The 25317-nt window shown below is 28.0% G+C and overlaps 1 protein-coding gene across 3 annotated transcripts in view; it reads left to right on the top strand.

The window, feature by feature from the left end:
- The first annotated feature begins 817 nt into the window (after window positions 1-817).
- LOC129911321 (germ cell nuclear acidic protein) overlaps window positions 818-25317 on the top strand; it is a 29817-nt gene continuing 5317 nt past the window's right edge. The window contains exons 1-5 of one of the 3 annotated variants that reach the window (XM_055989074.1): window positions 818-1165; window positions 14368-14668; window positions 14718-14903; window positions 17730-18239; window positions 24532-24751. In XM_055989074.1, the coding sequence (XP_055845049.1) occupies window positions 14413-14668; window positions 14718-14903; window positions 17730-18239; window positions 24532-24751 (1172 nt within the window). In that variant the 5' untranslated portion in view covers window positions 818-1165; window positions 14368-14412. The remainder of the gene's footprint in view (window positions 1166-14367; window positions 14669-14717; window positions 14904-17729; window positions 18240-24531; window positions 24752-25317) is intronic. The other 2 variants (XM_055989076.1, XM_055989075.1) reach the window with 2 other exon arrangements.

The raw sequence follows: 25317 nt of genomic DNA on the forward strand, positions 1-25317 counted from the left end.
AATTCAAAAAAATATTCAAAGAAAGAAATGTACATTATTGATTTATAAATTTCTACGTACCTATTTTTACTTTTTTTTTCCTTGTTAGTTTTTCAAAATAATATTAAACATTGCAAAATTAAAATATTCATACTCCGTTTTTATCAGTTTTTCTATCTACCTGTCAGAGTTATAACTTCAATTAAAACAATTACGACTGCTCTACACCTCTCTCAGACTTGTGAAATTCCTCTTAACAACTTTAACTATCTACAAGAAGTGCTTCAACTTCAATTATATTATTATTATTATTCCCGGACTTTATGACGTGAATCTATTATGGGATCTTTTTGTACGATTCTTGAATACACACAGCGTGTAGGTAGGTATTATTATTATTATTATCTTTGCGAACGCGAGTATGCTCATCAATGATGATGGTTTAATGTTTAAACGCATCGGACTTAAATTCACATACCTTTGCGCACAAAACTTCGATTTCACTTTAATGCAAAGCGAGGCTTTATCATTTTCATTGGTCTTGTTTTTGTCGTATTTTAAGGCTTGATTGAGTCTGTGTATGTTAACAAACACACACACATATAAGAAAATATTCACACTCTCCTATTTGTGTGTCTATGCTATATGGGATAACTGTTAATCCAAAAATGAAAAGCTAAATATCATAGCAGCCTCAACAGGTATGATGGTAACTTTCGGTTTGGCTCTTGATCAGTACACTTCGTAGGTTCGATAAGCGCGCTTCTTCTTCATCTTTTGTTGGTTGGTGCACACTCTGCGAGACTTGAAAACAAAAATTTTGTAAAAACCTACAAAATATTTACAAGACAATAAAAAAAAAGAAGAAACAAAACAAGAAAGTAAGACAGAAAAGTTATAGTGGATGGAAAGTCTTTAAAATTTCGAAGAAAAAATAAATATCATAAAACGAAAGGTGAAAAGTTTCTCGTTCTTCAATCGAGCTATCGGTGGCAAAGAGTGAAGAGTGTTTGTTTTTTTTTATTTACAATCGTAAAAGACTTCTATAAGTTCAAGATAAAAAGTGCAGTCAGCACTAAATAACAAAAAAAACATACAAAGTTTAAGTGGATAAATCTTAAAACAAAGAAGCTGACGGAAAAACCTGATTCTTGGACTACCTGTGGATTTTCTACTCCCGAATCTTGTGAGTTTTTTTTTTTTTGATTTTCTTGAATGAGAAAGTGATTCTCATTCTTCTGGTAACTGCATTTATTTTCGGGGAAAAAGAAAGTGTTGAACATGATCGAGAAATGTTGTGTTTATTGAAAGAAAGATACATTTATTAATTTTCGTTTGGGGACACATAGGGGGACCAATGTCATGATAAGTCTTGGCCTACTTTTGTATTAAATTGTACAAAACCGGTGTTTGTTTGAGGGGTACCTATTCTGTGTGCAAGTATGCAATTTGAATGTGAAATTAAATTCCATAGCCGGAATGGTTCGGAGGAAATAAATTAAGTCGATAAATTGTGGATTTCGGATGAACGTGATTTATGGGAAGAGAAAGGAAAAACGGATATGCATATAGTGTTTGCAAATATGTATAATTTCGTTGTTTGTATTCTGGTGGATAACACTTAAAGACATTAAAATATTGGTTTTGGGAAAGAAAGTTTGCTTATATTGTATTTAGTTATCTGTGTGTTAGAATTTGTATCCTAATAGAACTTGGAGTTCCTCAGGGTTATTTCCACGGGCCGTTTCTGGATCATTTCTTTTTTTTTTTTTCATTGAAATTTTTAACGGAGAGTGATTTTTTATTCGACAAAGTCATAGGCTTAAATATAATATAAATCAGTCTTCTCTTGATAGTTTAAAATAATTGAATGCCTTTTTAAAACGTACTAGATTGTATTACCTATGTGTTTAAGTGGCAAAATACAAAATTTACTGTTTCTAAATCTCTGATAAAAACGACAGTGATAGTATTTTGCGAAATCAATCAATTAAGTTGCAGCAAACACAATCGCTGAAACATTGATAAGAATGATAGAAGGTTTTGGATGATTGTAATAGAAATCAGTGACAAAATTACTATGTTAAAAATCACAGATAACTTTTACTTCTTTTTTATTTTTGTTATTCTTCAAATTTTTGGCATGGAAGACTTTCAACTTTCGAAAAAATACCATTGGGTCCAAATTTTCAATGCAAAAAGGCTTAGGAAGATATAATTTTATGAACGAACATTAGGGTGGTTTTTTTTCACAAAACATTTTATATTAAAATATTTCATTAAATTTTTTTAATAAATACAAGTCCACTTTTCTATGAGAACAAGAATGATCGAATGATGTTTATATAAAAAAATGTAAAAATACACAAATTGCTCCAGAGCCTGGAAGGGTTCGTTAACCAAGGCTTGTTCAGTTTTATGCAAAAAGTATTTCGGCTAAACATCGTACAAAGTCTTAAAGCCATAACCCCCAACGTGAAATTTTATGGCTTTAAGTTTAGAGTACCTACGTACAAAAATCGAACTCAAGATAACAATCAGCATGACATTGCGATGATAAGTAACCGTGGGTTAGAAAAAAAGGTGTTACAAATAATGTAGTCTTGGTTAAAAACTACGTAGTTCTCTTTGCTAAAATCAACGTAGTCGACTCGGTTAAGTTAAATTGTTTAAAATTACCATTTAAGAAGGTTATTTCAACCGATTAACTTGTTTATATTTATCAAAAAACTCGGTTAAAATTTGAGATTTTGGTAAAATTTAACTGGGAAAGTGGGTAAGATTAAACAATTTTTAAAAACCGAGTCAACTCATGTAATACTAACCGGGTTAGTTTGCAGGTGCTATATTAACAATTAACAATGTTAATTTTACACGAGTTTTACGTTGTTTTTTACCGATCATTTTTATGCGTGTGTCTTCATTTAAAATATCTGTTTTTTTGTCGATTAATATTTTTTTATTTTTTATGAAAATTTGCTAAAAAATGTTAATAATAAAAAAACAAAACTATTAAAAAAAAAACAGATTTAGCTTAGTTCTGTAATTTTTTTTTTTTTTCAAAAAACGGCATACCTACTTTTTTGGAGGTCGAAACTATTTAAAGAAATAATTTTGAAATTTTAATTATTATCTTATTTTTTTTTTTAAATTCTTATAAAATTAAATTGAAAATATCCTCTTATGAATTTTTAAAAGGCCTTAATTTTATTAAATGTTATAAGCAAGTTTAACCATAAGAACTACTATGTCCAACAAGTCGTACATTTGATTTATTGTCAAAAATTACAAGTTTATAAAACTGTGATGAATTTTTAAAAAGCTTTATGAAATAGGCCATATTAAGTTAAAAAAATCACGAAAAATTGTAAAAAATAATAAAATAATTAAAAATAATGAAATATTGTTGTTTTTTTTTATGTTTAATAATTTAATATCATTTAATTAATATTTTGAACAGAGAATTAAAAAACAAAAACCATTTAAAAAAAAAAATTATTATCATCATCAAATTTTTTTTCCGAAAATTTTGAAAAGAAAGATCAATCAATTTACTTAAAAAAATAATTGCTGACTTAGTTTGATCTCTTTTAATCTATTTTGATATATTTTGTCGTTTCCGTTGAAAAAAAACGTTACAAAGATAAATGTAGTTAAGCTTCTCAGAAGTAGTCGGTTATTGTGACGATTTATAAAACATATTAAACATGACAACAAATTATTAAGTTCAGATTTAAAAAAATCCACGCCTGGGTCTCACGAACTTGATATTATGGTAAAAGTTGTTTAGAATTTTAAAACTAATCATGTTAAAATTACAAAAAAAATATTTGATTTGAATTTAATGTACCTAATAAGAAATATTAAGTAAATAACAAAATAATATTTAAATCTTTGAATAATACCAATGGTTTCAGTCTTTACATTTTTAAAGAGAGAATACTAAAATTTTTATTTAACAACAAAAAGTTTTAAGAACAAAATTTAAAAAAAATTTTGAGAAAAAAAAAAATGAATGCCATTTTGGTTAATTAATTAGTCGACAAATGAAAACAAATTTTCAAAAAGAAAATCATCGACCCGTTTTCAAAAAATAGAGTTAAAAAAAAAAAAATGAAAAAATAAATTCCCAACTTATTAAAAAAAGCTAATGTTTTTACTTTAAAAATAAAAAGTGCACATTTATTACTACACCCTTTATTAAAAATGTCATATGAGGAAAATATACATAAATTCTTTTATCTTGAAATTTTTATTTTAAAAATAACAAAATTCAAAATTAAATTTGAAGAAATAAAATAATTTACATATGTTAGTATTTTAGGTAAAAGACATTGAATTTGCACTCAACTTTAATATTATTAGTTTATTAATTTCAATGAGTTTGTCTTTTCAGAAAAAAAAAAACATGTTTATAATTAAATGACAGTTCCTAGAACAAAATTAATTCTGCTTTAGATTTTTAATGGCAGTAAAATATTTTACTACCAAAATGTGCAAAAAACACAAAGTCAAGACTAAATAGTTAAATAACTTAAACAAAACTTTGAAATAAATAACTTTCAACTCACCTTATTTGTTTTTTGTTAATGAAAACAAAATTTTTTTTGTGGTGTCTTGCATCCTTGTAAACCAACAAAAGAATCTTTTCATTACACAAATGCACTTCAGGTTTGAAAAATATTTCCTCTTTGATTTTTCAAGTTCATTAAAACTAAAAACTCTGTATGTATAATACCTAACTTTTACCATCATACGCACTCAGTAAAACAAAACTTTGTTCAATATTTCCTTCATATTAAACACAGACCAAAGTTTATCATATACTTTGTATCCAGTAACCGCATGTTATTTATACATAGAAATATACAAATACATATGATTTTATATAGCTATCATCCTTAATTTATTAAAAATCAATAACTAGCAATAAAGGGTAAATAAATTTCGATCTTTATAAAGTCTTTATCAAAGTATACAAATTCTAAGTAATTTATCCCGGACTAGAGTAGGTAGGTAAAGGATTATACAAAGTTTGTCAATTTTTATTCAAAGACTTTCTGTGTGGTTTGGTTGGGTTATGAAAACTAAACTATATAAGTTTGGTCTACCTTTTAAGTCTTTTTAATAGTCCGATGCAAACATGGATAAGCAATTGGGACTCATATCGAATCGTTTTATGGTTAAATATTGGCTTCATAAAATTTTATATAAAATCTTTAATTCAAAATCTATTTAAATTATATAAGAAAATCTTGATTAGCCTAAAAGTATGCAATGAAAAATTATTTTTGCTTGATTTCCACTTGTATCTTTTTAGTTTGTTTATTTAAAATAAAGAATAAACTTCATAACATTATAAATCAAATGTTCAAACCAAAATTTATTTAAACTTAAATCATAGCAAAGCCTAAAAGTATACATGAAAAATTATATTTTTGCTTGATTTTCACTTATATTTCATTTAAGTTTATTTATTTAATTAAAACATAAAAGAAAACTTCATAATAATGTTATATCAAATCTTCAATTTTAAATATATTCAAACTTCACAAGAAGATCTATATAAACCTAAAAATATGCAATGAACAATTTTTTCTTCACTACTTCCTTTTTAATTTTTTTATGTTTATAATTTTAATAAAATCTTCATTCCAAAATCTATTTAAACATCATAAGAAAATTAGAGTAAACATAAAAGTATGCAATGAAAAATAATTTTTGCTTAATTTTCACTAAGGTATTTCTTTTAAGTTTATTTATTTAAAACAAAGCCAAACTTCAAAAAATTTTATATCAAATCTTCAATTTAAAATCTATTCAAACTTCACAAGAAAATCTATAAATAAACCTAAAAATATGCAATGAAAAATTATTTTTCTTAGATTTTGCACAATATCTGAAAATCAATACATAAAACTACTTTTACGACTCTCATTGGACGAAAACTCACGACTTATTCATACCCCTTTCAAAATATCTACAATTTGTTAGATGTGTGAATTTCAGAGTAGGCACTTGCTGCATCTTGCAATTTACAATCTGCAGGTGAATCTTCCTCTTCCCCTCTCCCACCATCCGTCTTCTATGAAATTCTCTTTCCCTAGAATGTGTGTAGATCTGGATATTATTTGCACAATCTACTCGAACAAGATTGTTGTTCCAGATATTCCGTGTGCGTGTAAGCAAACACACATTTCTAGAAAACACCAACCAGTGTGCAGTACATCCACACCAGAACCTTACCAACGAACCTACTATACCTCTTCGTAATGCTAAAATTCTGTGTCACTATAAATCTGGGTCAATGTAAGTGTGAAGTAGGGTAAAGCAAAATAAAACAGAAAAAAAAAACTAAAATTCAGAGGCTTTTCCACTTGCCTCTTCTGAAGAACAAACTTTTTGCATCCGATTGCAACCATCGAGTTGGTATACATCTTTAGGGTGGCACAAAATAAGGACCTATAGGTTGAGATTCCTAAAAAAAACACACACACACAAAAAAAGAAGAATCTATCCAAAGTCCTCTCAGGATTGAATGAAGGAAAAGGTCACTTAAGTATGCAATGCGGCATGGGGATTTAAGCACTTTAATTTAGATTAGGGAGCCCAAAAAAGAGAACACTGACGATGTCGGACGAGAGTGAGAGTGAGTTTTTTTTTGGGTATGCATGCAGTTGAGCCCAGAGTTGGCCCATTTAAACGACTCTAACTTGGACTCTGACGAAGACCGACCACGATACCAACCAAACACACACACACAACCTCCAATACCAAACATTTCTCGGTCAATCTTGCAGTTGTAGGTTTGTGTACGAGTAGAGTATGTCCTGAAGCCGGATGTGATTATCATTCATAGTGTTCAACTGCAGATAGAAATGCCGGAATTGATGGGCAGGTCCTGCTTGCTTCTTATTCTACGGTTGCTTGCTTACAAACATGGAAAAACTTTCGTTTACTGCTCATGATATTGATTGGGTGTTGAAGCAGAAACCTGATGAATAAAGTGGATTTATAGTGCTTTTTCCTATATATAGCTTGTTGTGATCATCTTCATGATGTTGATGACGATGATGATAGAAAAAAAAATTTTTGAGCAAAAAAAAAATAATAATTTGAAAAGAAATCCTGAGCTAAGTAAAATGGAAAATTGACTTTGAAAGTTCAAATCGTTTTTCAATATAGTTTTTTTTTTTTATTTGAATTTTTGGATTTTCTGCCTGGAGGTTATTTTTTGGTGAGATGATTTGTTTTTTTTTTGGTAATTTTGATTTTGCTTTTGAGTGGTGGTGTATAGGGATGGTCTTGAAATTAATTGAAACCGATAAAATTTACCAAAAAAAAAAAAGGAAGAAAATTGAACAAATTAGTTAGAAAGTTGGTGATGCCAATAGAAAAGGGAAAAGACGATAGTAAAAATAGATTTTTGAAGGACGTTAATTTTTGAAAATGAGATAAGGGATATTTGAATAAGTAGGCGGAATTCGTAAACTTTTCTGTTTCAGTTGTTTCTCAAGGATTAACCAGTTTTGATAAAGTACCCCGAAAAAGGGGGTTTATTTTCAGGCGTTTACACATGAACTTGTCTTGAAAATATTATTTACGTTTGGAAAGATTGGAAATTGGTTAAACTTGAAAAAAAAATGAAAAATTTTTCAAAAAAAATTACGTGAAATTATGTGAATAAAATATGAATATAAGATTAAAATACTCAAGTAGCACAAAAGTCCACAATACACCAAAATATTTGGTGTATTTTTTGCACTTTCGTGATATACATTTTTAATATAAAAAATACACCACTTGCTCGTATATAATAAACTCCGGTGGTTAAAAAAATATACCGATTTTTTGGTGTATAAATGGCGCTAGTGGTATATTAAATGATCTGGTTTTTTGTGAAAATTATCCCTTTGAAATTGAAAAATACACAATAAATCTATGGATAAAATACACCATTTAAATTATTCTGATTTAAAATTTGAGCCAAAGTTTATTTTTTACCTCAAACAGTTTGATGAAATCTAATTTACACCATTTCTTATGAAATAAATGAAAATGAATTTTTATACACTTACATAATATTGCCATTAGAAACTAATGGTTAAATATGAATTTGTTTGCCAAATTTTACAACAAAACACATTTTGTCTACTAATTTTAGATACTACCCCCTCTAAAAATCGAGCGCCTCAAAAATGTCAGTGAATTAATGATTTTTTTTTTTCGATTTTAAAAATCAGTTTTTCAAAAATTTTAATTTTTTTTGTTGTTTTTACATTTTTTTAGAAGAGTTCTTTTATAATATAATATACCGAATCGAAAAAACCAAGAATGAGGGATAATTAGGTCGATAAATATACTATTATAGTAAAATAATTAATCGCTGTCTTCTTTTTTTAAATGGCGGCCATTGAAAAATATGTCGTCTCCCACTTTTGCATTCTGGTGAATTTTATGTCCACAGGGTGTACTTCTTACACCAAAGAGAGTGTACAAAATATACCGTTTTGGTTGATTTCAGAATCGAATAATTTTATGCACCATTAATAGTATATTATAAAAGCAACTGAATATAGGTGTATTTTTTGCTCTGAATCTTAAAAAAATGTTTAAATTTTTTACAGAAAAGACAGTGGTATAATTTTTATACCAATAATTTTGAGAAATACACCATATTTTTTCAATTTCCTCAATTTTACACCAAAGTTAATGAATTTACACCAATTTATACACCAGTGTGCTACTTGAGTAGTTCGTTAAGTTAATGCAATGTGAAGCAACTTTTTGAAATAACATGTTTATTTGAAGTTTTCTCTATTTAAGTATTCGTTAAAAATTATTAATAAAATATTTGCGAAAGCTTTGAAACGTTGCTGAGTACATCTTAAGAATATAGTGGATGGTAATGTAAAACTTATTACCCATTATTCGACATTACCCGAACATGCCCTTTGTACCTATCGCCACATCAGAAATCTTCAACCAAATTTTATTTTTAAGGACCGAAACTAAGGATATCTGAAACATAAACAGAAACACTAAGGCCCATTTGCTGAAACGAGTCATAAATATTTAAGTATAACTTATAGTCTTAAGTTTTACTTATTCGTTTGCACCAAAAATATTCTTAATCATAAAAGTTGCTAAGTATGACATATATTAGGGGGAAGAATTTGTACATCCTAAGTCTCTTAGGTAAGACATAGTGCCTGAAGTTTGTTTTGACAAATAATTTTTCTGTGAATAAAAATAAATAAATTGGTAAAGATGAATTTTGAAATCCTGGATTTACTTGAAGATGATGTTGAAATTCTCGAAATTTTAGAAGTAGGAGTGCCACGCCAAATATACATATGAGAGAAAAGAATATTTCTATTCTTTTGATGAACTTTCTTTTTATAAAAGATTTCGTTTAACGAAGGATATAACAGTTAATATTTTGGAGCAAATCGCTTAAATGTCCATTAAACCGGTAAGGTGTATCTATAAAATGCCATATGTCCATAATTAAAAGATATTATTAGGTATGACAGATAAAATTTCATATTTCAGTAATAATTCAATTGATCCTATTAACCAACTTTTGGTTGCTTTACGTTTTTTTGCTACTGGGAATCACCTTCTGAGTATAGCTGATTTTGGAGGGATGCATGTATTGACAGTATCAAGAATTGTTTTGCGAGTTTCAACTGCATTAGCTAGACTTGGAGTAAATTACGAGAGTAAGCGACAGTTCTTCCGTTTTTATTTTAGATAGCAATGAGTATTGTTCGCTAATTTTTGAACTCGGTAAACTAGCCGCTATAGGTCTACGGCGAGTAGACCAATTGTTTTCTATGCATCTATTTGCGCCTTGTTTTTCTGAGTTTTTAACCGGAAGTGTTGCATTTTCGTCCTCTTTTAAACCAAAATGTAAATCATTGGCAACTTCCAAGTTGGTCTGGCTTGTATGTTGACCAATCTTCAACTGAATTTTCCAACTCTGGGGATTCCTACATATGTATATTAAATTTACATGCATATATATTTTAAGTTGTATGTAAAATAAATTTTTTTAAAACCACTTACATTTTCTTTATCTGTTGATACCAAATTTATGAATAAATTTTGGACTGAATCACTGTCGAACGAATTAGGTAATCCATGCACAGTTTTTGGGTTCATAATTGTAACCGCGAGGTCAAAATTAGGATCCTTAACTGTATATGGATTACCACCTCCTGTTTGAAGTGCTGAAAATTTTTCTGCTGCAGCTTCTTTTCTTACATCTTTTTTGTAAACTATGTAAAGTTTCTTCAGCGCTTCCGTGGTTCTATAACAAGCCCCTCCCGATTGTGCATTGAAACTATTGGTTATTCTAACCCAGGCTTGCTCCTTTTCTTTTCATGTTGTCCCGTCTGTTTTTTTGTTTTCTACTATATTTTTTTCCTCTGACACACATTGCAATAATATTGACTTTTCATGGTTTGAGAAGTCTGGATTCCTTTTCCTTTTTTCTGCCATTTGGTATTATATTTTTAAAACAACAATTATTTTTTCAAATCAATAAAATTTAATTTCAATTAATTAATAAACTGTCAAACCGATTCATTGCTGAGACGAAATATTATTTCTCCTAGCAACGTAGAATAAACTAAGTGAACCTTAAGAACTAAGTTTCTCTTAGAGCTAAGTTTGGAATACTTAAAATGAAGATTTATGACTCGTTTCAGCAAATGGGCCTAAAGAAATTAAAATTTTAATTAAAACAACTGAAAAAATTTTGATTACATTTTTTGTTTGTTTAGGTTTTAAAGTTAAATCAATAAATAAAACTGGGGTGCGACTGTATAGGTACAAATTATATGTTTTTGTGGTCGCTGAAACTGCATCCGAGGTCCACTTCAATCAACTACATCAGGTTTTCGAGATAACCTCAAAAAACAATTTTTTAAAGTGAATTACTTTTCCGTTTTTTCAACAAGCAATTTTGTTTATATGCAATTTTTAATTTATATTTTTAATTTTTTTACAAATTAAGATTAAAATAAATTTTAAATTAAATTTTGTATACGTTTTTTTTTTAAATTTTTCACATTTTGTATTTTTTATATAAACATTTTACAAAAATTAAACGTTCGTTTTTTAATTTTTGTATGTTTTTCATTTGCTTGCAACTTTGTTGGTGACAAATTTTAATTTTTCATTTTTTTGGCAAAAATTGACAATTTTTTTGGAACAAAATTGCTTAATAAAATTAATCCCTTTCGAATAATTTACCTAAAAAAAAAATAAATGATGTAAATTTTATTCTCATACAAAAAAGTATACTAAAAAAGCCGTCAAAATATTATGTAGTCACTGAAAAAAAGGTACAGAAATACAAAAAGAAAAGATTTCGTAAAAACATTTTTGGAGAATTCTATAAGGTAAAAAACTATTTTAAAGAAGATTCAAAAATTCGAAAAAATAATTTTCCATTTTAGTACATATACAACCTCGTTTATTTTTACCGATTTTACTAACTAGATAAGTGTTGTACTGCTTATTAGTAACTTCTCAGATTAAAAGAAAAATTTAACAATTTTAAAATTATCTTTTTTTAATGAAATCGTCTCTAAAATAATGTATCAAACACTTAGGCTTACAGAATAGAAATTAGTATTAAAATACATTCCTATTTTTTAATGGCAGTTAAGGTGACTTAACCAAAAATGAAATCTTTTTAACTTCACATTTTTACTAAATAGCTAGATAAAATAAATTATTACTAGATTACAAATAGCAACCATGAAAACAAATAATTTTTCAAAATAAAAGTAAATAACAGTATTCAACGGATATTATCGAATTTCTGACAAAGGGGTAGTTTAAAAAATCAACTATTTCCTTTTTCTGTTTTTATTTCGAAAAAAATAAAATCGCGAAATATTTCTGCCATGTCCCATATTCAAAAAGTCAATGAACTTAGTTGGTATCGGAAGATACATACCTTCCCTCATATCTCTCTGAATCTATATTATGAATGAAGAAACGTGGTTTTACCGTTTTTTTCTGCATACCAAACCAATATCAAATATCCCCACAATCTATTCATGGTTTTTCAATCATTTATTCATCGCGTTTGCTGCAAACATAGTAGTTATTTTTTTTTTTTTTGCAAAAAAATAAAAATACCACTTCATATGCTTGACTTCGTTAGTATTCGTATCTATCTGACTATATCTCTTCATATTAAATTAACAAGAAGAAAACAGAAAAAAAAACGTGAGTTTTCTATTTGTCATACAAAGTGGGATGTAGCAGGTGTGATATTGTATTTATTTTTCTTTTGGTTTGTCACAAAAGAAGACGGTGTTTCTCTGTCATTCACAGTTACTTTTTTGTTCTTCCCTTGAATATACTTTTACTTTTTTTTTATTCTGAGAAGAGTACCTAACACTTTATTTTTAATTGGATTGAATTTGAATATTTTGAACCTTTTGTTGTTGACAAGGGTAAAAACACATAAGAAGTATAGAAAGATTTAAAATTTAAAAGTAGAAAATAACTTTAAAATTAAAATAAATAATATATTTTTATTATTTGAATTTAAGATTTCTTAAAGAATATTGACGAAGAAATGAAGAAAATAAAAAAAAAGACTTAGGTTAATCTAAATAAAATTAAATACATTTTCCTTCGGCCTGTTGTAAACGGTCATCCTTATCATTGGTTTGCAATCTGATGACTAATGAATTTTTATATGAACTTAATTTGCAATCTTTGTTTAATAATACTTTAGCGATAATTTTTGATAATTTATATGAAAATAATTTTTTTTTAAGTTCGCTGCTCAGCTCTTTCGTTTAAACGAACAAATTCAGTTTCTTTACCCTCCAGTGTGAATTTTCGTGGTATCTCGACTAATAAATCAATATATAGTCTATGATAACTGTTTATTTCAGTTTCATAGCTGACAAAAATATACATATGACTAGAAAAAAAGACGTTTGAATGTGAAATTATCAAAAATCACACTTCTAGACAAAAATTTCCTAAACTCAACATTGCTTTGAAATTTAAATTTATTCAAAACCTTAAACATTAATATCCTCCAGCCATCTTCAAATACTTTTCAAAGCCTGATCTGAAGTGACATAAAACTATTTCGTCTATTTCATCCATTCAGACTACATTAAAGGCTCTTAAAATAACTAGGTACATGTTGTAATAAAAAAAAATATCACCTTCATAAAATTTACCTTGTACATATTTCTATAAAAAAAAAATAAATAATAAAAAAATAAAAATGCCAACCTTAACTCCTCACATGCCCCAAGTTCAGTGTCGTTTTGGTTGGTTTCTTTTGATTGCAAGCAACCTGCTGCAGTAGTTACCTATACAACAATACACACCGGATATGTCTGCACTGAGGTTAGATGATATGTTGGTATGGCACAACCATCACGGCACACGCTTAGTCATATTGCAACAGTGCACAATTGCAATATCACCGCTACTTCAAGAAGTCAGTCTTCTCTTCTTTGGTTCTCACTATTGTTCCAGTTTTACATTTTTATACCTTTTTCCGTATATTTCACCCAATTTTTTTTTCTCTTCCAACTTCTTCTACTACCTCTTTCTTTTTATCTTACTATTTCACGTCACGTTGTTGTTTCTACTGTTGTGGTGGTTGTTTCTTTTAAAGTGCGACATAAAAATGTATATGGCCTGAAACCCCACCGCATTTTTGTTATAGCGGGGCCATAACAACAACGACGATGACGGTAACGGCAACAACGACGACAACGACAAGAACATACTTTTGCTTCATTGAGATACATTTTCTGTGTGGAGCATGATGGATGTGGTAAGATATGCTTGTGCTGTGCCGTGGAGTGCTCAAGCAAGTGGGTTAAGAGTCCACTTTTATACGACTTTCCCCTTTACCTTGTCTCGCACCTCTCCGTCGTTGATGGTTATATTGGAAACCACATTTTATATTTCTTCTCTTACCCGATGGTAACAGGTATTTCGCTGTTAACTGGGTTAATGTTACGCACTATAAAAGAGAAAAGTAAACAACAACAACGATGACGATGAGAAATATAAAAAAAAAAAAAATTGACCACTTGTCTTCACTATGCAGAGAAACCATCGCATCGTTGAATGTCGTCTCTAAAACATATCTTTTAAACTCAAGCCCCCTTTATTTTCTAAAAACAGATATAAAATGCAAGTAAGCAGGTATGCGACAAATATGTACTGCGCCTGGCGTGGAAATTAATTTGCTTTTCGTGGTAAATTTATGCAAAAACACGTTGCTTGTTAGACTTGCTTGCTACTACATTGTTTCATAATAAAACGAATAAAAAATATATATAAAAAAACGGTACTTTATGTTGGTTTTCTCTTTTATTTCAGACGACAATTTAAGACGATTTATTTAAACCACACAACACATACAAAATGAAATTAGCCATTTTAGCCATTTGCCTTTTGGGCTTCATGATGCTTGAATGTCATTCGTCGCCTGTCCAACTTGTAGAAAATTATGAACTTGCATCCAAAGCTAGAGCACTTGGTCGACAAGCGGTAGCTGGTGATATTGCACCTGCTGCTGCAGCCGCACCTGCACCAGCTGCCTCTTCAGATGATGATGACGATGATGATGAGGACGATGATGATGATGATGATATTACGGATTTGGTTGATGATGATGATGGTGAGTATTCTATAAGATAAATAGGACAAAACGGTGGTATTTCATTCAGTACAATTACTGTCGGGACTTGCAGACGACGATGATGATGACGAAGATGATGATGATGAGGAAGATGACACACCACAAGGTCAAGCTGCTCCAGTTGCTGCTGCTGCACCAGCTGCTGCCGCTGATGATGATGAGGATGATGATGATGATGATTATATTGATAGGATTTTCGATGATATTCTTGGAGGTGAGTGTGAAATAGAAGGGGAATGTAGAAGAAGGGAGGGGGTAAAGGAAGGGGAGTGAAATTTTTTTTTTAAATCCAACATTGAAGAAAAAATCGGATTTTTTTTTTTAATTTACTTAGGTAATACATGCAGTCGATTTTTCAAAATTTTCGAAAATCGATGGGAAAATATAATATTCGAAATTCTCATGTTAGAAAGGAATATTGACAATATCAGTTTTTTTTATAGTTTTTGAAATCTATTTACTCAATAAATAGCAAGTCAATTTAGACAATTTTTCAAAAGCCGAAGCAGTCAAATTTAGAAAATAAAATTTTCGAAGTTTAGATCGAAAAAATATTGAAAATATCAGTTTTTGTAAATTTTTAAAATATTTTCTGTCAATTGTAATCCAATTTTAACAATATTTCAAAAACCAATGCAGTCTAAATGAGAAAATAAAATTTTCGAAATCATCATTTTCGAAAAAACAAAATGACAAAATCAATTTTTTCTAATTTTTAAACTTTGTCAACCCAATTCTAAGCCAATTTTAACGATTTTCAAAAACCGATCCAGTCAAATTGAGAAAATAAAATTTTCGAAATCATCATTTTCAAAAAATAAAAATATTGATGAAATCGATTTTTGTCAATTTTTTAAACTCTGTCAACTCAATTGTAAGCCAATCTTAACGATTTTTCAAAAAACGATGCAGTTAATATGAGAAAATCAAATTTTCGAAATTATCATTTTCGAAATATTGAAAATATCAATTTTTGCAATTTTTAAAATCTGTTAACTCAATTCTTATCCAATTTTGACGATATTTCAAATAAAACTTTCGAAGTTATCGAAGTATTCGAAAAAAATATTGAAAATATCAGTTTCTACAAATTTTTACAATCTCTTAACTAAATTGTAGGCCACTTTTAACTAATTTTAGAAAAAAACCGACACAGTCAATAGTAGAAAATACAATCTTTGAAGTTATCATGTTCGAAAAGAATAATAATCCATTAACCTAATTATCAATTTTAACGATTTCTTAAAAACTGATGCAGTCAATATGAGAAAATAAATATTCGAAGTTATCATGTTTGAAGAAAATATTGGCAATATATGATTTTGCAAAATTTTTAAAATCTGTTAACTCAATTCCAAGCCAATTTTAACGATTTTACAAATAACCAATGCAGTCAATACAAGAAAATAAAATTTTCGAAGTTAAGATTGAAAAAATATTGAAAGTATCAGTTTTTTTAAATGTTTAAAATCTTTTCTGTCAATTGTAATTCAATTTTAACAATTTATCAAAAACCAATGCACTCTAAATGAGAAAATAAAATTTTCGAAGTTTAGATCGAAAAAATATTGAAAATATCAGTTTTTGTAAATTTTTAAAATATTTTCTGTCAATTGTAATCCAATTTTAACAATATTTCAAAAACTAATGCAGTCTAAATGAGAAAATAAAATGTTCGAAATCATCATTTTCGAAAAAACAAAATGACAAAATCAATTTTTTCTAATTTTTAAACTTCGTCAACCCAATTCTAAGCCAATTTTAACGATTTTCAAAACCCGATCCAGTCAATTTGAGAAAATAAAATTTTCGAAATCATCATTTTCAAAAAATAATAATATTGATGAAATCAATTTTTGTCAATTTTTTAAACTCTGTCAACTCAATTGTAAGCCAATCTTAACGATTTTGCAAAAACCGATGCAGTTAATATGAACAAATCAAATTTTTGAAATTATCATTTTCGAAATATTGAAAATATCAATTTTTGCAATTTTTAAAATCTGTTAACTCAATTCTTATCTAATTTTGACGATATTTCAAATAAAACTTTGGAAGTATTCGAAAAAAATATTGAAAATATCAGTTTCTACAAATTTTTACAATCTCTTAACTAAATTTTAGGCCACTTTTTACAAATTTTAGAAAAAAACCGACACAGTCAATAGTAGAAAATACAATTTTAGAAGTTATCATGTTCGAAAAGAATAATAATCCATTAACTTAATTATCAATTTTAACGATTTCTTAAAAACTGATGCAGTCAATATGAGAAAATAAATATTCGAAGTTATCATGTTTGAAGAAAATATTGGCAATATCCGATTTTGCAAAATTTTTAAAATCTGTTAACTCAATTCCAAGCCAATTTTAACGATTTTACAAATAACCAATGCAGTCAATACAAGAAAATAAAATTTTCGGAGTAATCATGTCAAAGTAATCAGTTTTTGCAATTTTTTAAAATCTTTTAACTCAATTGTAATAAAATTTCAACAATTTTTCGAAAACCGATCCAGTCAATATGAGAAAATACAATTTTCGAAATTATCATGTTCGAAAGAATAACAAAAATATCAGTTTTTACAAATTTTCAGAATCTGTAAGCTAATTTTAACGATTTTTGAAAAACCGATGCACTCAATATGAGAAAATAAATTTTTGGAAGTTATCATCTTCGAAAAAAAATTGACATGACAACATTAGTTTTTGCAAATTTGTACAATTATGCGAATCTCAACATATTATCTAAGACCGATGCAGTCAAAATGAGAAAACAAAATTTTCGAAATTATCATGTTCGAAAAAAATACTAACAATATCAATTTTAGCAAATTTTTGAAATCTATTATCTCAATTGTAAGCCAATTTTTAACAATATTACAAAAAAAAAAAAATTCGAATTTCGAAAATAATTTTTTTCGAAATTCTCATGTTTGAATTGGGATACGGGATACCTATCAATTTTGCACCTCCCCACCCCCTTCCATTTCATTAAAAATTTTCCATTTTCAAATTTGAATTCAACTATAATTTTCAGATGACGACGATGATGATGATGACGATGAAGATGAACCAAGTCCAGCTGCTGCCGCTGCCCCAGTTCAGCCAGCTCCAGCTGCTGCTGCTGCACCCGCTCAACCTGTCGTCCCAGCACAACCTGCTGCCGCTGAAGTTATCGATGAAATCCAATCGGCTGCATCCGAAGGCGAAAATGTGATTGCTGGTGCTGAAGAAGGTGCTGTCGAAGGTGAACAAAATGTATTTTATGACGAAGAGAACTCAGGCATCGATACAAAAGTCGACATCCAATCGTTGAATGTCAAGCCAATAGAAGCGACAACAGCTAAAGTAGCTGTAGCAGCTCCAGTTGTTGCTGCTGCTCCCGCACAAGTTGAATCATCTGATGATGATGACGACGATGATGATGATGATATTGCTGGTGCATTGGCCGTTGATGATGACGATGAAGATGACGATGATACCGATGATGATGATGATGACGAAGATGATATTGTTGGTGATGATGTCATTGAAGCAAGACGTGCACGTGAGTCAAAAAAATCAAAACACACAAAAAAAACTAAAAAATCAGCTTTGCATTAACAAAAATAAAAATTTAAAAAAGAAATCATAAAAATTATAGATTTAGATAGAAAAAAAGAAAATTAAAAAAAGAAAAGTGAAAAAGAAGAGAGTTTGATGCTAGTCAAAGCTATCCAACTCAAAATTTTGTAAAAAAAAAAAACATCATTTCACTAAAACAATCTGACCAATTAGAACAAAAAATGTAGAATTAAAATTCAAAAAAAAAAATTGTAAAGTAGATCATAATTGTTAAAAACTAAAAAAAAAATGTAGTTAAAATGCAACATCATCATTGTACATCCAACAAAAATTAAAAAAAAAAACATCAATTCACAAACTTCAGTGGGTGATTGGGAATTATAAAACGCTTGAAAAATGGCGTCCCATTAGAAAACAAAAAACAATTGCCCGCCGCCGGATTTCATCTCATTATTTTTTTGTTTTTTCTATTTTCAACAGTTTTTTTTTATTTTACATTTAACATCAAAAAATTTTTATTTAAAAAAAAAATCTAATATTAGTTTAGATTTATTTCATAATTGTGTCCTTTTGTTATATAAGCTATTTTATTTATTTAAATTATTTATTTATTTATTTATTTTATAAAAAAAAAGAAAGTTTTAAAAATAAAATAGTTAAATGTAACTTTAATATTTATTACAAAAAAAAAATAAATAAATTGTGTTTGATTAATTAAAAAAAAAATATTGGGGCGAAAAAAACTAAACAAAAAATCAAAGGAAATCAAAAGGCGTGGTTTTAAATGAATTCACATTTTATTGAAAATTTTTTCACAAAGATTTTTGAAAATATATTTTTAAATCGAATTATAAATTAAAAAATAAAATTTATCTTTAATATAATAACTTAAAAACAGAATCTTAGAAAAAAATTTTAATTTAAATTTTTTAAAAATCTAAAATCTTTGTGAATTTTAACTTCCAAGACGCATTATTTTTTTCAAGCGTTTAAAAAAAAAAAAAACATAAACAAATGTAAATTATTTTAATTTTTTTTAATCATTAATGTTTGTATAATATTAATTAATTTTGTTTAATATTATTCATACATTTATGTTATATTTAAGTTAAAATAATTGTAAAATGTAAATTTGTATTATTTTCTTCTAAAACTACGCCTTTGTAGATTAATATCCTTTTTTGGTACTGTCGCTGCTCTTCTCTTCTGCTCTTTGTCACTTCGCTGCTTTTTCTTGTGGAAAATATTTTTTTTTTTTTGCTTATTTCTCTTTTGCTATTTATGTTGTGTGGTTTTATCTATTTTTTTTTAAGTGTTCAACTTTTTCATAAAATTATTATCAATAGAATTTTTCTTTATACTAAAACTGAAAAGAAAAAAAAAATCTATCAGCTTGAAGTGTATACGTGTATCTATCATCAAAGGGAAAGCTATCTTTGTACATGAGTAAGTTTGGTAATTGAAAAACTTTTACGAAACAAGAGAGGTGCGTTAATTTTTAACTATTTTGTTAGGTAGTTATACAGAATTTTAAGGGGGCTTTATTTAGATAACTTAAAAAAAATAATGTTCAAAGTTTCAAAAGACAAAACATGACTTGGTGACATGGAAAGCCTTTAAAATTTTTTTAGAATTTTCTTTTGATATAAGCAACTACTTGCGCCAACTTGAACAACCTTTTTTCAATTTTCTATACTTTTTTATTTCAATTTAGTTGAAAATTCTTGAGTTTCTCTTGATTTTTTTTTAAATATGTAGCAAAAGAGGAAAGATTTTTCCAAATAAAAAAGAAAGTTCTTTGAACATCAACCAACCCAGTGTTGAATAAAAACAGAAGAATGATACAAACCATGATGATACTCATTTCTATACACGTCCTCAATCAATTCATTGATTTTGGTAAGGGTAAACGCTATGTTGAAAACTTTTTATATAAATGTAGGTAGCTAATGTGACTTTGTATAAAATAAATATGTACAAAAAAAGTCAAGAAACTTAAAGCAAAAAGAAAGAGAATTCTTGAATGACTTTGGTTCTTTATTTTCTTACTCATCGATGAAACAGAAGAATTTTATTTTAAAAAAATAATATCTCTAAAAAAAATGAGAGTAAAATTAATTAAAATGGGGTTTAATGTTTTTTGTTTAAATTTCAGTTAAAAACTTATTAAAAATTACTTTTGAATAGAACTTTTATGCGTAACTTCATCTTTTGATACAAATTAGCTTTTATGCTAATAAAATATTTCTTGACAAAAAAAAAGTAACGAAGTAATTTTTCAAAAAATTCATTTTTTTTTTCAAAATTACTACACAGATTTTTAGATAGAAAATTATTAATTTTTCTCGAAAAGCATAAGCCCCAAAGTTTATACATTTTTATCAGTTGCACAAAAAAAGTAGAAGCAATACATCGTCACTAATGTGACATTTATACAATGATTTTATTGATTATTTAAAATTGTAAATCTTTTTGCAAATAAAAGAAAATTTGTCGTTAAATAAAGCTAATCAATCTGTTTGAAAACAGACATGGAATTTTCTACTGTCTCAGGTGGGATAAAAAAGAAGCGATTTGAGGCAGGATATTTGCTTGTTAATCTTTTTGAACTTTTTTACATAAGGGCTGAATTTTAAATTGTATACGGGCTCAAAATTTTCCCGAGTTTCAAATCTCTATCATTATATTCATCCGTGTCGAAATAATTTTCAATGTTTCCATACAAAATATTGATAAATTACAGGTAGTTTTGAAAATTTTAAAATGTCCTAAGCACTATTAAGAGTGCACGGAAAAATTATTTTTAATTTTTTAAAAAAATGTTTACTCAGCTAGAAATACCCGTCAATTTCGTTGTTTTCATGATATTGAAGTTTATCTTCTTTAAGCTTAACATTTTTCTGCAGCTACGTCAATCGGTAAGACACAAAATTACACCGAAGACCAAGTTTGCAGCTTCGAACTGTACTACTTCCTTCTTAATGCGCGAAAAATAAAATGCACGACTGGGTCGCACGTACTTGCTCTTGTAGTTCACAGTTTCTTTATCTTAAATATCTATTGGAAATTTAAGATTTTGTTTAGTGTCGAGAAAAAAAAAAATAGAAAGTTTAAAAATTAAATTAAAATTTTTTTTTTTCAAAAATGTTTTTAAAAATATTTTTTTTTACATTATATACTTCAAAACGATGTCTGTAAATTTTTAATAAAATTGGCTTATGCTTTGATGAAATATATGAACTTAAAAAATATGTCGATTTTTGAAAAACGGCAACGCCATATTTCCGTTCTCGGCATTTTTTGCGAAAAACTAAAAACGCAGTTTCGTTAGAATCAATAAGTCTTTTACGTATACCAAATTTAATCAAAATCGTTAGAGCCGTTTTCGAGAAAATTGCAATACCTCGAAAACGTTATATGGGAGATATGCGTTAAATAGGAGATATTAAAAAAATAAAAAAAAAACGGGTCTAGGGAATAACGTAAAAAGCATCTGTACCAACTTTCAAGCAAATCCATCCATCCGTTTAGGCCCTAGCTCGATGCACAGATGGACGCACAGACCGACGGCATGACGAAAACCACTTTTTTGATCTTCTCCATCATCGTAATGTTAGTTTTGATTAAAACCTCAAATTTTTTTTTTCTACACGAAACCAATACTTGCCCTATAGAGCAAGTAAAAAACGTTAAATTTTTTTAAGCTCATATGTAACTTTTAAAAAAGCGCATCTAATAATAAATGTCACCACATACCAAAACCAAAAACTTCTTGAAATACAGCCCTTTTAAAAGACGCAAAAGGATATGAGAAAATATTAATTTCAATGTTTAACAATGGTTTTAATAATGCTACATACATATGTATTATGTATACCTATGAATTATATACTTCAAAATTGTTTTAATCCATAATTCTGCTTTTCAAAATTTTATGAAGACTTTTGGTTTTAAATAACGTAAATTGAAATCGAAAAAATAATTTTGATACTTAATATGGTTTGGCTTTGTGACTGACAGGCAACTACATATGTGCCAGGCCTGTTTTCTTACATTCAATTCCATTTTAAAAATAATTTTAATTTAAACATAGAATTTATTTCAATGTTAAATGTTGCTAAAATACTTTTCTTATCATTCCTTATAATTGTTTTCTCTCGGTTTTTAAAACGGTTTTTATCGGTCTTTAAAATGGTCTGTCAATAAAATTCAAATTGAGATAAAATCTGTAAACAGGAAAAATTTCATTGGGAACAGTAATAATAGCTGTGTTTTATTTTCCTTGTGATCCGTATCATTTTTTTTTATATTAGCTTAACAACAAAGGAGGATTTTGTTTTGTTATGGTATCGCAAATTAATAAGTTATCTGATCCGGATCACGAAGAAAATTAAACTCAGCTACTATAAGAAATAAAATATTGAATGGACGTTATAGATATTTTAAACATACCAGATATCGAAAAAATCATAGTTTACAACTTTGGGTATTTTTAAAAAAGTAAGAAAGCTTTTTGAATTACTAATACTTTGAGAAAAATATGTCATTGGTTTTTGTTTCCAAAAAAGTGATTATTTTTTCTCATAAAAACAATTTATTCTACTTCGCGAATTTTGAAATACAATATTATTGTAAACAGGGATTTTTAAACTGATATTGGGCACCTACCCATATCTTTATAATTTTGAAAACATTTTTTATTTAACATTTTTATTAAATTGAATGAAAAATCATTCTTTTATGAATTTTGCTTATCGAGCTTTTACAATTCACTTTTCTGCACTTTTTATCCCAAAAGATGGATCGACGTGGAAAAATTGAATAAGGTATCACAAAAGTCAAAATCAATACACAAGGAACTTGTGAAGAATTCCCGTTTTCAAGTGCAAAATACTCCACTAACTGCACTATTTCTTCAGCTGATTGTATTGAAAAATTTTTTTCTCTCCAATACATTCATCGTTTTGGTCAAAAACTAGTCTTTTGGACCTGAAATTTTCGAAGACAGAAAAAGTCTGGTATTTTTTAATTTTTTTTTCACTTTCATGAAAATTTCATTTGGTATTGGAATACATGGCATTGCACGCTCTGATATAGGCAACGCAACAAAAATATTTTGAAATTTTCTTGAAAACAAACATTTTCAAAAAATAAAAAAAAAACCTTATTTTATTTTTTATTTAAACATTAGAATTAATTTTACTGCATACAATAATTTTATGAGAAAGGGTAAGTAATTTTATTTTATATTCACTATACCTACGCTTTTTTTTTTTAATTTTAATTTTAACTTAAAAAAACATATTTTTCCTATAAACACACCTAATTTTCCATATTTATCACTTAAATTTACTAAAAATAAAAACTAATAAAAAACCAAAATCATTGCTTGTCTTCTAACAAAACGAATACAAACAAAACGTAAATTTAACAAATTTTGTATCAAAAAAAAAAAAACATAACACGCAAGGAAACCATAAAGTTAAAAATGTCCTTTAAATGCTTTAATACCAAATAAACATTAATATAAACGCTTGCTTCAATATCATCATAATCCAGTTGTTGTTTGATATAAAAAGGACGATGTTTTATATCCTGTCGTCTATAAAAATCACTAAAAAGAATTATATTACAACAACAAAAACAATAACAAAAGAATAACCATAAAAAAAATGGAAAAACTGAACCTAACAATTTAATTAACCAATAAAAATGCAATTAAATGTTTAACTAACAATACCACCATAACCATCATCAAAATCATCAACAAAACAACTGATATTTCCTACTAAAAAAGTCACCATATTACCACCAACCACCACTACCATCACAGCAAAATATACTAAAAAGCTAAAACCATATCACCATTAAAGAAAAATAACCTGCAAAATGGCTGTAGAATCCACAGTCTTATAATAAGCTTTTGTTGTTCCGCTTTATCATCTTTATATAACAAAAATAATAATAAAATAATACAAGAAAATAATAATAATAAAGTAGGATATCGAAATCACGACATTTTCCAGTCAGAAAAAGGATATAACAATCTAACAATCGATTTAAAAAATACGAAGAAAAGTTCTCCCACTCATTTCTGAGATAAAAATAACTCTCTTTCTCTTCTTTATAAAACGGAAATGACAGAGTTCTCTATTATAGTTTTATACTATTTTTTTTTATATGAAATTGACAGATGATAAAATAGAGTCTGGGTATTCACCATTGGTATTTTTTTTTTCTTTTTTTTTTTCCTTTTTTTCTTTCATTTCCTGCAGGCGGAGCTGAAAAGAATGTTGTCATTGAGATGCCAAAGGATGCATTCCAGGAACGTCACAACCAGTTTATTGATGCGATTTTCGCTCGTATCAATCGTATTGTATCTGATTCCTATGATCCGTTCAAAGTTCGTTTGGCATCACTTCCACCAAAGCAGGCAACTAAATCATCACAGAAACCCAGTGCACCCAGTAAGACAACAAAAACAAGTACTAAGAGGTAGGTATATTTTTTTTTTGTTCAAGCCATCAATCAATACTTTTGTGAAGGAGAGATTATTAGGGAGTAGTTTTATTTTTGAAAACAATTTTTAGTAGGTAATATTGTTTCTAGTCTGCATTTGAAACTTTTGCACTTTTGAAAGAAAAACGCGAGTGTGTAGTTTTTCATTACAATGTTTTGTTTTAGCGATGCTCCCTGTTACCGGTGGCGAGTGGGTTGTTGCATTGCCAAATTTAAGAGTGCTGGCTGATTTCGTTATTTTAACGATCACTTTTAGTCTTTTTGGCTTATTCATCAACCAAGTTTTTAAACCGTTTTATTAGTTTGGTATCGTTTACCCATTACCACTTTTTCAACCCTATTCCGTAATGATTCATTTGAGTTTCTGGATACTCATTGTTTCAGTTGGACATGTATGCATTTTTTGGTTTCTTGATTTTCGAATTCTTTGAATTTTTTCGGGCTTTTCTTGTTTTCTAAATCAACCAAAAAATATCACCCGATAACACTGTGCGACAAAATAAAAAAAAATACACCCGAGAAATTACATAGTGTAGGCTGTT

The sequence above is a fragment of the Episyrphus balteatus genome, chromosome 2 (assembly GCF_945859705.1).
Source record: "Episyrphus balteatus chromosome 2, idEpiBalt1.1, whole genome shotgun sequence".
NCBI lineage: Eukaryota > Metazoa > Arthropoda > Insecta > Diptera > Syrphidae > Episyrphus > Episyrphus balteatus.